Below are 12,073 nucleotides of genomic sequence, written 5' to 3'. Positions count from 1 at the left end.
GGAAAAGTAAACGCAAACATCAGGACCATTCAAAATGACACTTGGAATCAAGTAGTTAATGGATTTAAATGTAATGGCATCATAGTCTCAATAAAAGGGGGGTGTCTTCCCCTCCTAAAACTTGACAGAATTCATTATATCCCACACAGTCACGCTTATTTTAAATCATAGGTATGAATATTGTGAGCAGCAATTTCCATTCTAAATGATGATCCCTTACTTTTGTTCTTATTCTGACTAGCTGAGGCATCCATGAATTATTTATCGGGGTAGGACTGTGGCCTTGTGAATGACTTGAGTTTACTTCACAAAAAACTCTCAAAGGAACAAGGAATGTTAGCTCTATGAGCGCTGTTTTATAAATGAAGCATGAGCCCAGAGGAGGGAAAAGGCACGTCTAAGGTTACTGCTGCACTTGAAGCCAGCATTCGTAATCCACAGGGAGCAGGCTCTGTCCACCCGCAGATCCCAAGGGTCCTGGTGTGGGTGGTCCAGCCGCTGAGTTCTGGCAGCATTAATATATGTGTGATGCTACTGTTGTAAGTGTGCCTGGCATACAATTGATACTTCCATGTGATGGCTTCTTCCGTGGCTCATGAAAAGCTTCAGCAGTCTGGAGTGGGGCTGTTTACTCTCAGCAGCAAGCAGGATAGATAGCACAGAATGTAAGTAAGACAGCTCGCACTCACCTTTATTGAGCGCCTACTATGTGCCAGGCTGTAGACTAGGTACTAACAGAGAGGGTCGGGTTGGGAGGCAGGACCTTCATGAAGTCTTGCATACCTGCCTCATTAAAATGAATCATGACCCCAAAGTCCTTTGAAATGACAGGTGGTCCTTAGCATAGGAAAGAGAGACACTGGCATCACCAGAGTTTAATGGGGGGGCCTCTTTAAGGGAGCGATAAATTAAAATCATTTGTAACGTTCACTAGTACAATGTAACCAGATAACTCCTTGAGTGGTTTCAGAAAGCACTAAAACTTGAAACTATTTGAAACAAACTTAAGCCATCGGCTTTCTAAACACTCTCCCTAAATACAGCCCCAATGGTATCCCACATGAGGGTGCACGTGGCATTTTAATTGCTCCCCTGGGAAGCTGGGTGTAGGGAAGAGCTTACCTTGCACTGGGCTGCAGTGCAGCCCCCACTCCTACCCAGGTACTCAACTTGGCTGTTCCTCGTCCTTGGCCTCGCAGGTGCTTGTATAGAAAGATCTTGTAGATAGCCCTTGACTTAGCACCTAAGTGAAATGAAATTAAAACTCCCTAGAAGAAAATACTGGCTTCCTGGATCCTTGTGTTCCCATGAATTTTGGTAAGAATCAATGTAGGAGAATGTTACCAGTACCAGACTCTCGTTCGGGTCATAACTCGGGTCTCCCATGATTTCTTCCTCCATATAATGGGAATAATAAACAATATCCTTTGTTGTGACTAAATCCATCAGAAAAGTTGACTAGTTATTAAAACAACTTCTTAATGATGGTAACTTGTTCACTTGCCTCTCAGAGCCAAAACATGATTAAAACAGTTAAATAGAGCAGTTTTCTCAAGACCGTATGGCCTAAATACTTTGCAACGTTCTGTAACTGGCCTAAAACTCTTCTGGAGCCCTGACAAGTGGCTATAAGTATGACACTGTAAATTGTTGCCCGAACATGTGGGATCCCCCACTGTGAATGGGCAAAGTTGTGGATCCCAAGATGATAGCTGAGTTTTCTAGAATAATCCTAGGATTCCACAAGAGATTTGACATCCCTGATTTGTTTTGCCTTTTCCCTGTAAAAGTTTTAATAATATTTCTATTACATGAGAATGCTTTCTCGTTTCATCTTCACTTTAAGAAAATGATATGAAAATATGGATTCACATAAACGAGAAATCAGAAAGTGACCCCCTGCTCTTCTAGAACAGATTCATAAAATAAGTTCTTTTAAGTCCAATTTTTAAAAACGTAATGATCACTTTCTCACTGAAAAGCACTATATTAGACTCTCTTCATTTCTCTATCTACTTATTTCTTCATCACACGTTTATCAAGAGCCTACCTTGACTGGGTGCTCTCCTGGGCACCAGGAGTACAGCCACTGACAATTTCGCGCAGAGCTTACATTCCAATCTGGTTCTGTTTTTCAATTTCTGATTTGCAGATATCTTTTCAGGAACGTGACTATGATATAAAGAAAGATGCACCGAGACATTCCACCATTGGTTTTTGTCAGACAGAGGAGAGTCTGGCGGTCAGGATTTATTGATTTGCTATTGTAGCTTATCCACTTACTAGCTGTGTAATTTGAGGAAAGTTCTTTGCCCTCTGTGCCTCAGGCTCTCAGCTGCAAAATGGGGATAATAGAAGTCCTTACTTCATAGGTTTGTTTTGAGGATTAAGTGACTTAGCGTGAAGCACTTAGGAAAGTGCTCAATAACGTGAGATTTATTATTATCATTACTGCCCGTTGATATCTCCATCTGTTAAATGGGGGCATCATGTAATGCGTTTAGTCGTCATTGTCATTTATTGTCTCTGAGCGACTGAAATACTCATTATTTTGTATGCTTGTGATAATTTTTAGTTGCAACAGCCATATTTTAATGCCATTAGAAAGTCTTCAGTCTCCATAAACAAAGGTTCCACTTAAGCTGTAAATGAGCCCTAATTCCTCTTCTTGGATCTCGAGTAAATGGATGTAGCTGGTGTTTGGCCGTTCCTTTGTGTCCCCTGTTCTGCACATGTGATTGTCTCATTTATGATTTTTCTAAGTTACAGTCCATCGTCTCATCATTATTTTTCTGGAAATTACACCACGGATAGCAATTTTGCCTTGATAGAGAAGTGCAGCAATTTTTCTGTTTCACAATGGAAGCAATGCCAGCCTTTGGAGACGATTATTCCTCTCGCGCCTTCTTGTGATAAAGGAGATCTTCCAATTGAACCTTTCAGGTGAAGCCATCATGTTTTGTCGTTAGTGGTGTGATGTTATATTTGAAGATTTCTAGGTCGGTATGGAATCATTTTATTAGGAAAAAGGGAGAAGGGAAAAAATGTTAAGACTCACAAAAATAAATGTATTACCTTAATGTTGCCAGTTTTGAATTTAGTTTTAATATTTCTTCCCCATTAGAAAAAAGAGTATTTTACTTGAATTTTCTTTACTTGCTACTTGGTCACTCCTTCTCAACTGCAGGAGCCAAGGCTTTTTCAGGCAGCCAACAAATTCGTGTGCTACTAGAGACACATTATCAGCATGAGCCGTGGCTGCCAGCCTCACATATTATCACCCGACAGGGAGACATGGGCCAGGTCTGATTCGTGGACCACAGTATTCAGCCCTTGTCTGCATGTGAAGCTGTGGCAAACACAGCACAAAGCACGTGGACAGACGTGGCCCTGCCCTAATTAAAGTTCACTTCACAAGGTAGATGGTGCTGACATATTCTCCACCTGTCAAACCAACTCATAAATAAGAGTGGCAAAGAGATAAGTGCGCTGGCGGTTAAGGGAGGAAGAGACTGTTGGAGAAATAAATACTGTTCCAGTCATGTGGGAAAGAGTCCATGGAGGAACTGGGATTTCCTAACACGAAATTAAACAATGGAAAGGGAGGAAGAGCATTCTGAGCAGAAGGAATAACATGCAGGAAAGTCCCATGACAGGTGTGGCATGAATAGCTGAAAGGAGCCGGAATAAACCTGCCTGAAAGGCACAAAATTGGAAGAAAGAAGAGAAAGGAGATAGTCTCCAGGGAAGAGTGGAGTCAGCCTTTGAAGCAAAGGGCGAGACTCTCATTACCTATACCCAGTGTAACTAGAATTCTCTCTCGCTGCTACTAATTTTATATTTTTGTTGAGTGACTCAGATGGCTAAAGGTAGAGCAATGTGTCACATGCTTAAGAGCCTTCCAAAGTTTCCTTTCTGTCACAAATCTGATTCATCTGTATGACAGTAATTTATCAGGTACCTACACATTTAATGCTTCCAGAATTGGATTTAGTTTTAATATATCTTCCCCTGAAAAAAAATAAGGGTTTTGTTTAAATTTTCTTCAATGATTTTAACTGAATTTAGTTTTAATACTTCTTTCCTAGAAAAAAATATATAAGTATGTCTTCTAGTTTCTTCTGAAGCCACAGAGACAAATAAATGGTGGTTGCCCTCAAGATGCCAACATCCTAATGAGGTTGAGACAGCAGCCACCAATGCACTAAGAGCTATACTAAGGTTATGAGCAAAAAGTGTTATGGAAGCCAGAGGGGGTCGTAGCCAGCTAGCCAGCTTTGGAGAATCGAGGAAGCGACACAGAAGTAAGTTTGGAAATAGACGAGAAAAATGTAAGAATCTATAAGGAGCTGAGCCAAGGATGTGAAGGACTTTCTGGCAATGGAAACAGCTCAGGCAAAGGCATAAATAGGGTGTGAGGTGTTCAGAAAATGGTGGGAGTTTCAGAGCGACTGGATCAGTGGGCAGTAAAACTGGAGAGTTATCATGGACAGACGGGGCAGGACCACACATGTTGTGGTCAAGAAAAAAGATTTTCTCTTATTGCCAGCAGGAGACCAACACAGCACTTTAAGCAGAGTCACACAGTCCAGTTGGTTGTAATGAAGACAACTGGTGGTCGCGTGGAAGGTGGTGTGACAGGGAGAGCAATAAACCGAGCATGCTTCTGTACAGTTGCTCCTGAAGACACCCACAAGTTTTCTATGTAGATAAAAGGACAGGAATGTTCTGCTTCTTGTCTGGAAGATATTTTGGAACACTGAATATGTGTTTCAAAATATAAATTATCATTTCACTCAGAGGTAGATTCTTAAATTTCCAGCGGCGAACGTGATCCCACGGTGTAATGGTGCAGGTCTCCCAGAACGCTTTCTAGTTAAAAAGCCAGCTCAGCCTCTCAGCTCAGCTCCTGGTGTTGACCTATCCCTGGTGAGAAGTGGGAGAACCTCTGACAGAGATTTTAACTGATCTCACAGAAAATGATGAAGTAAAATTCACTTTGAAAGAAAAGCCTGCTTTTTGCTCCTAAACTGGTAAACCAGATAAAACAGAATGCCGCCAGCCCTTCGGCCACACTCAGTCTCCTGGGACAGCTGCTTGCCAGTGGTAGCTGAGGCTGTGGGCTCTTAAGTGTAGGGGAAGAAGCCCAGGAGAGCTAACCTTTTACCCAAGGAAACAGACACATCCTCAAACCATTGCCTTTGACATACCTTGAAGCCATTTCCTTGGGATTCCTTGAAATCCACCAGTGTGTTGGGTTTCACTGACCTGTTGCTCATAAACATGGCCAGAGCTGAGTTCTGGCTTCTATGCACAGGCTCCTAAGCAAGTCGATCCCAACCCTTTACCGTGGGTTTATAGCTGCAACAGGAAAGGCCGTAACTGCTTTGTCCTTTGCTCACTACTCTTTCCCAGCAACCTCGAGCACCTCTCCCCGCGTGCATCCTCACTACCACCTAGCCCTCTGCTGGCAGCTGCCAAGCCCTTTGCCTTTCCCTCCGCTGCTTCATGCGGACATAGATCCTACCCGGAGCTCCCAAGAGCAGTGTGGCTGCCCAAGGCCAGCTGCAGGCACTGCAGACTCCAGGTGCTGAGGGAAGAGAGGACCCCATTGAGAAGCAAGTACCCCACATCTTAAACAGCTCCAGTGGCACAAGGTCAAAAGCTGGGTCTTTAGCTTGACCAATTCTTTTTCCTTTCCTTTTTTCTTTTACTCTTAGCCTGAAGTCCTCAGGCCTTCTCTGAACTGAAATGTTCAGAAGATGAACATGATGGTAATTGGTAATTGTACAAGCACTTTGCAAACATCAAGTGCTTCATAAGGTTGAAATGATACTAAATTCAGTGACAGGTTTGTAGGCCTGAAGGCCCTCAGACTCACTATGCAGATATAAACAAGGAGTTTTATTACATTTTTATTATTTTTAAATTCTAGCTGATTTCCTGCCATATTCAGGGTTATGACGAGCACATCAGTCTCCTCTCAGTCTACAGACATGCCTTATTGAGGACTCTTCCTCCCCAGCTCTCTGGTGCCCACACATCCCACTCCTGTGAAGATGTCCCGCTGTGAAATGCATGCACCCTCGTCCTTCATCACTGGCCCTTTAAGAATTCCTGTCCTTACATGATCTCATTTATATGTGGAACCTAAAACAGTCAAATTCATAAAAGCAGAGATTAGAATGGTGGTAACTAGGGACTGGGGGTTGGGGGAATGGGGAGATGTTGGTCAAAGGGTAAAAAGTTTCATTTATGCTGGATGAGAAAGTTGTGGAGCTCTCCTGTAGACCATGGTGACTAGAGTTAAAAATACTGCATTGTGTGCTCAAAATGTGCCGGGAGAGGAGATCTTAAGTGTTCCTACCACAAAACAAAATGGTAACTAGGTGAGGTGATGAGATGTTAGTTAGCTTGTGTGGTAATCATTGCACAACATATACGTACGTCAGAAAATCACGTTGTACACCTTAAATAGATACAATTTTTATTTGTCATTTATACCTCAATGAAGCTGGAAGAAAACAAATGCCTACCCTTGGCCTTCCAGCAAGTAGAAGGTGGTGCTCTCCAGCTGAGGCCCTTCCTTCCTGGCCCAGCCATTGTGAGAACTGTTTGTATTCCTGTTAGGAATTCAGACAAAATCCTTGATGAACAAATCTCACTTGCTCGCTCAGTCTTTTGCAAACCTTTGAAAATGCTGTCTAGGCCATTTAGAAGAGACACATAAGATTTAAACCAGAGTTTTCCAAACTGCTAATCAGGACTCATTAGTGGTTCTCAAAATCAATTTAGTGGGTTCCTAACCAGAACTTTTTAACAAATGAAAGTAGACTAGAGAGAATAAAATACTGCATTGCAGAATTAGAAGTCAATACTATTTCATGAAACCTGTTCAGGGGTGTGTGTGTGTGTGTATACACTAGTTTGTGATAGAAAATGTGTTTCTTAATGGGAGTCATGATCAAAAAGATTTAAAACCTTGATCTACGCCAGCCTCAAACCCTTATCCAGGAACTCTCAGGCCTTGTCCCCAATTGCTCGAAGTGCCGGGTAAGTTGGACAAGGAGCTGTAAGAGCTCAGAGAAAAGGAGCCATCAGGGCTTTTGTGGAAGAGCTCATGGAGTTAGTGGATTTGAGCTGGACTTTGAGAAAAAGGTAGGATATGACAAGTAGAAACTGGAGGAAGCCAGATGAAAGGCTGGACAAAGGAGAAGAGCAACACAGAGCCGCGAGTAGAGGGAACATGAAGCTCGGGCTCCTGGGCCTGCCTCGGCCCCCCGGCTATGGAGCCACAGGTGCTGGGCCTGCTCAGGGCCACTGTTTGCTAATCTGTAAAATGAGGATAATCATATCTGCCCCGCTTAGTAACTGCAATTTTCAAATGGAATAAGGTAAGTGAAGCCACTTTGAAAACTAGACAGTACCCAACAAACCCAAGGTCTGCTTATTACATTTTTCCAGGCAGAGCAAAGGTCCCAGGTAAAGGTGAGAACGTGGGAAAGCATTAGATGTGCTTGGGGTGAAGTGAGATGGCAGTGTGGCACATTTAGGGTTGACTGTTAGAGCAGAAGGGACTAAAAAGCTGTGTTCAGGGAAATCTGTAAGGATTTTGAGTATCAGGTGAAGGTGTCCGGATTTAATTCAGTAGAAAACAGGGAATTGGATAATTTGTAGAGACACAGGAGTGACACAGTCCTGTTTTAGAAAGATTGACCTAACAGCATTGATTAGGGAGAAGTCACAAGGGTCTAAATGTTGGCAGGTTCAATAGGAATAGAAAGGAAAGGGATAGATGCTAGAAAACTCTGGCCCCAAATCCACAGACTCCGCTGCTGCATTACGGGGGGTATCGGGGCACAGAGAGGAAGGGCCAGGGAGGCGCAGTTACAAGGAAGCGGGTGGCTGGGGGTTCCAGCCCTCATGACTGGCTTCTGCTTGCCAGTCACAGAAGGAGGGGAGGCAGGACGCCTACTCACGTGGGGAGGAGACCAGTGGTTGGTTCTCCCCAGGTGGAAACCTGTTTCCATGAACCTGCTCCACATTCTTGCTGAGCCCATTCTTTGCAACAAGCCACTCGCCCAGTCTTGCCTCACAAATGGAGTTCTCTAGACCTCTGAGTGAACGTGTTTCTCTTTCTTCTGAGCTGCTGTCTCATAGGGAGATTCTCCACAATTAACATCTTACTCAAAAGGAGGCAGAACAGTTATTTTAGCTGTTTGTGAAAATTCAGTCTCATCAACTTGTCTTCTGTTTGTAGACTTTGCTTAAATTAACCCTCAGGTTAACCTATGTTATGAATACAGCGCTGATACCATATCCTACCAAGTCAAGTTCAAACTCATTAGCCCGGAGCAGCATGGAGCATGAGTCAAACAGCTCAGTCTAGATCTGCGCCACTGACTACCAGTGTGATGTTGGGAAGTTACTAGAACTCTCCGAATCTTGATTTCCTAATCTGTAAAATGACGATGATAATCATGTTAATAATACCTGTCTTTCAGGATGGCTGCGGGATTTGGATATTAAACTTAACATACCTAGCCTAGGGCTTAGGAAAAAATAGGCCCTCAATAAAGGGCTGCTATTGTTATTATTATCCAAGGACCAGAATTGATGTGCTCCACCCTCCTTCCTAACCACATGCCACAGCTTCTCCCTGGTTCCCTGGGATGAGGTTTACCCAGGTTCTGCCCTAGAAGGGGAGCTTCCAGGACTGACCTGGCAGCACCCGCCTCTGCGGGAGCAAAAGGGCTGCCACTGCACCTCTCCTCTCGGGTAAACGCCATTAAGCCCTTCTACAGGTTCCTCAGGCATGCTATTATGTTCCAGCTCAACAGTGGTCTGAAAATGCCACAAATCCCTCTCTGGGAGTAAACACACAGACATAGGACTACACCGTGTGTACCACTGCCGTCTCCCAGTAGCCAGGGGCAAGGGGCTGGGGGTGGAAGAATGGGTCCCCATGGCTGCAGCCAGCAGAGACCGGGGACAGCTGGCTTCCTCCTGCCCCATTATCAGGAGAATCTTTGGGGATCTTATCAGGCCACGGAAATAAACTGTCTATTTTTCTATCATAAAATATGGCTGCAAGAATTATATTCAAGCAATTATTTAAGTGAATAGAGTGTTCCTTGTGAGAAAAGTCAGGTATTCTCCAGATTAAACCAGAAATCACATTCAAAACACATGCATTAGGGCCCCAGAGGTCACAAAGCAGCAAGGTTACCAGTCAGAAGTTCCGGTTTGCGGCCCCGGCTTTGCTGGCCATGTGAGCCTGAGCCAACCCCTCTGAGCTTCAGTTTCCCCATCCAGAAAGTCAATGGAATGCCCCTTCCAGTTCTTTAACAAAAGCCACTCGCCCAACACGAGGCAGTGCTGGCAAGTCCAGAACCCCTGAGGCCTTGACGGCCCTCAATTTCTCTGCACGTTTCTCAATAGGCTTGGAAATTAGAGCTCGTTTTCAGTCTTTTATGTCTATTTATGCTTTCGATCAAAACTATATTGCACAATGGAGGTGCTTAAAACGCATTATTCTGTGAGAATTTGCCCAAACCAAAGCTACTTTTACGAGCTAGAGTATATCCCGGGGTTTTGTGTAAAGAAAGGAAAGAGACGCCTGGCTCTCTGTTCCATGCTTGGAATCTATTTTCCAGAAATACGGTGCACTTGTCATGTTTTTCTCCTCACAAATTTAACAGAATGTGATGGCCCTGTTTGATGGCATATTGTAAATAAAGGTACTTTCTTAGACTCCCAGGAAGTAAATACTTGACATATTAACTTCCTATGATTCAATCACAGGAAGCAGACACGAAAATGAAGGAAAGAAATGGAATACAGTCCACCACGCTGCCATCAAAGCTGCTTACCTGCCCATCTAGCTTCCAGCATGACCTGAATTTACCCCATTTCTTATAGAAACAGAGGAAAATTCTTACATCATTCCTGACCGGCCATGAACTCATCTTTTTGATGAGGCTCCTGAAATTGATTGTCATCTCACAAATATCTTTTCTAACTGGATCCCCTTCATCGTCTTGGTTTCGGAGTAATTCTTTCAAGACAGAGTTAGAAACAGCTGCTCACTCAATGATTGTCTATAAAATACGTCTCAAGTATTTGAAAGAAGGGTTGAAAAGGCAGCTCTCCCAAGTCAAATAGAGTGGCTGTGGCCGAGAGCGGGCAGGGTGACGACTCTGTTGGCCTTTTTGCTCTAGTATAGAGCAGGAGGCATTCCTCTCTCTTCACAGGGGGAAAGTGAGGCTCAGCAAACCTGGGACTAAAACCCAGGGCATGGGACGCCCCACCCCAGGGCCTTTGCTCTGTCTTGTGCTTTATATTTATAACTTGACCTCAACTGGGTGTCGTTTCCATTTGACTGCCGGTTTAGCTGAAAATGCCGGCATTTTCTTAGAAGAAATTCTCTTTGGAGGAATTTTGAATTGTATTTCTGCTCCTTCATTTATCTGTTTCCTTGAGCGGTCTTTTTGATTCCCCTTTTATCTTTCTCACCAACCCATTTGTTCATGCAAGCAAAGGAAACTATCCTTGATCCTTTCCCACCCACCCATCTGCTTAAACCATACATGGAGCCCTTCTCTATGGAAGCCCTGGGCTGGCCGCCCTGCTGTGGAAGTTCCTGAGCCGGCGCAGGGCCAACTTCAATGATGAAACATACCTGGAGCATTGCTTGCCAAAAAAATTTTATCCATCATTTCTTATAGGCTCCCAGATTGACACATACTGGAGTTCTAGCAATTGCTTCAGTGTATATCTCCTACCAGGTCCAAGTTCAGACCTTGAATTGTTAGATACTTTTTGTTTATTTGAGGCTTAGTTGGTGAGAAGACAATTCCATTTCCTTTCATTTGCTTTTCTGGAATAACTGGTCATTTTCCTTTCCGGAAAAAAAAGAAAGGTTAGACTTGCTCTTGGCTGTCATATTTCTTTTTATTTGGTGAAGGAAACTGACAAGTCACCTGAAAAATTTTGTGGAGTTTGAGTACCAAGTTCTTTTCCACTATTTTTCTCTTGTTTTCCAATAGCTAGTGTTTTGTTTGTTTGTTTTTGGTGAGGAAGATTGGCCCTGAGCTTACATCTGTTGTCAATCCCCCCCTTTTTGCTTGAGGAAGATTGTCTCTGAGCTAACATCTGTGGCAGTCTTCCTCTATTTTGTATGTGGGATGCCACCACAGCATGGATTGATGAGCAGTGTATAGGCCCGCACCTAGGATCCAAACCTGTGAACCCTGGACCACCGAAGCAGAGCACATGAACTTAACCACTGAGCCACTGGGCTGGCCCCCTAGCTAGTGTTTTCTTTCTTTCTTTTTTCATTTTATCTAAAGATTTTAATAAAAACAATATAATATAAAAGGGCCCCTAAGTGCAGAAAAAGAAATGAGACTTTAGGATGATCATTTTTGCTTATTTTTTACAACACTAAGTATCAGTTTTCTCTAGCAATTAGCTCAGCATTCATTTTGCTAAGAATAATTGAAAAATTAAATGAGGTTCCTTTTTGAGTTCCTTTTTTCCTCACCTGGACTACAGCTCTTTGTACACGATGATGCTCCTTTACCCTTTACCAGATGAAAAGAGGAGACTATTTTTCCCACAAATTTATTACACTGAGAGAGCTTTAACTGACACATAAGGAGAAATCTATATTCAGATAAGAATATATACAAGCCTGAGCTTGTCTTTGAAATTTATTTTGTCTGTGCTTGTGCCCTCCTACAAATTTAATAGGAGAGAGAGTAGTTAAAATTGGACTTAGTTTGGGCCTGCCCCGGTAGCCTAGTGGTTAAGTTCAGTGCACTCCGCTTCAGTGGCCTGGGTTTGGTTCCCAGGCGCAGACCTACACAACTCCTCTGTCAGTGGCCATGCTGTGGTGGCGGCTCACATACAAAAAGAGGAAGATTGGCAGCAGATATTAGTTCAGGGCGAATCCTCCTCAGCAAAAACATAAATAAGTAAAATTGGACTTAGTTCTCTTTTGCCCTTTAGTTTAATCAAAAAGAAATTCCTTATATTCAGTGGCTTTAAAGATTTGTAACTGTAAATAAGA

General features: G+C 43.3%; 1 protein-coding gene across 5 annotated transcripts in view; it reads left to right on the top strand.

The window, feature by feature from the left end:
- The window catches only part of SLC9A9 (solute carrier family 9 member A9), a 511,594-nt gene that overhangs the window by 421,740 nt on the left and 77,781 nt on the right, over nucleotides 1-12,073 (top strand). Inside the window, exon 15 of one of the 5 annotated variants that reach the window (XM_070577586.1) lies at nucleotides 2,837-3,078. The exons of the other annotated variants lie outside the window; for them this stretch is intronic. Coding sequence (XP_070433687.1) covers nucleotides 2,837-2,969 — 133 coding nt within the window. The 3' untranslated portion in view covers nucleotides 2,970-3,078. Of the gene's footprint in view, nucleotides 1-2,836; nucleotides 3,079-12,073 lie in introns of those variants that run through there. 5 annotated transcript variants of the gene reach the window in all.

The sequence above is a fragment of the Equus przewalskii genome, chromosome 15 (assembly GCF_037783145.1).
Source record: "Equus przewalskii isolate Varuska chromosome 15, EquPr2, whole genome shotgun sequence".
In the NCBI taxonomy this organism is placed as follows: domain Eukaryota; kingdom Metazoa; phylum Chordata; class Mammalia; order Perissodactyla; family Equidae; genus Equus; species Equus przewalskii.
The sequence above is the reverse complement of the archived record's forward strand: the minus strand, read 5'-3'. Positions and strand labels throughout refer to the sequence as shown.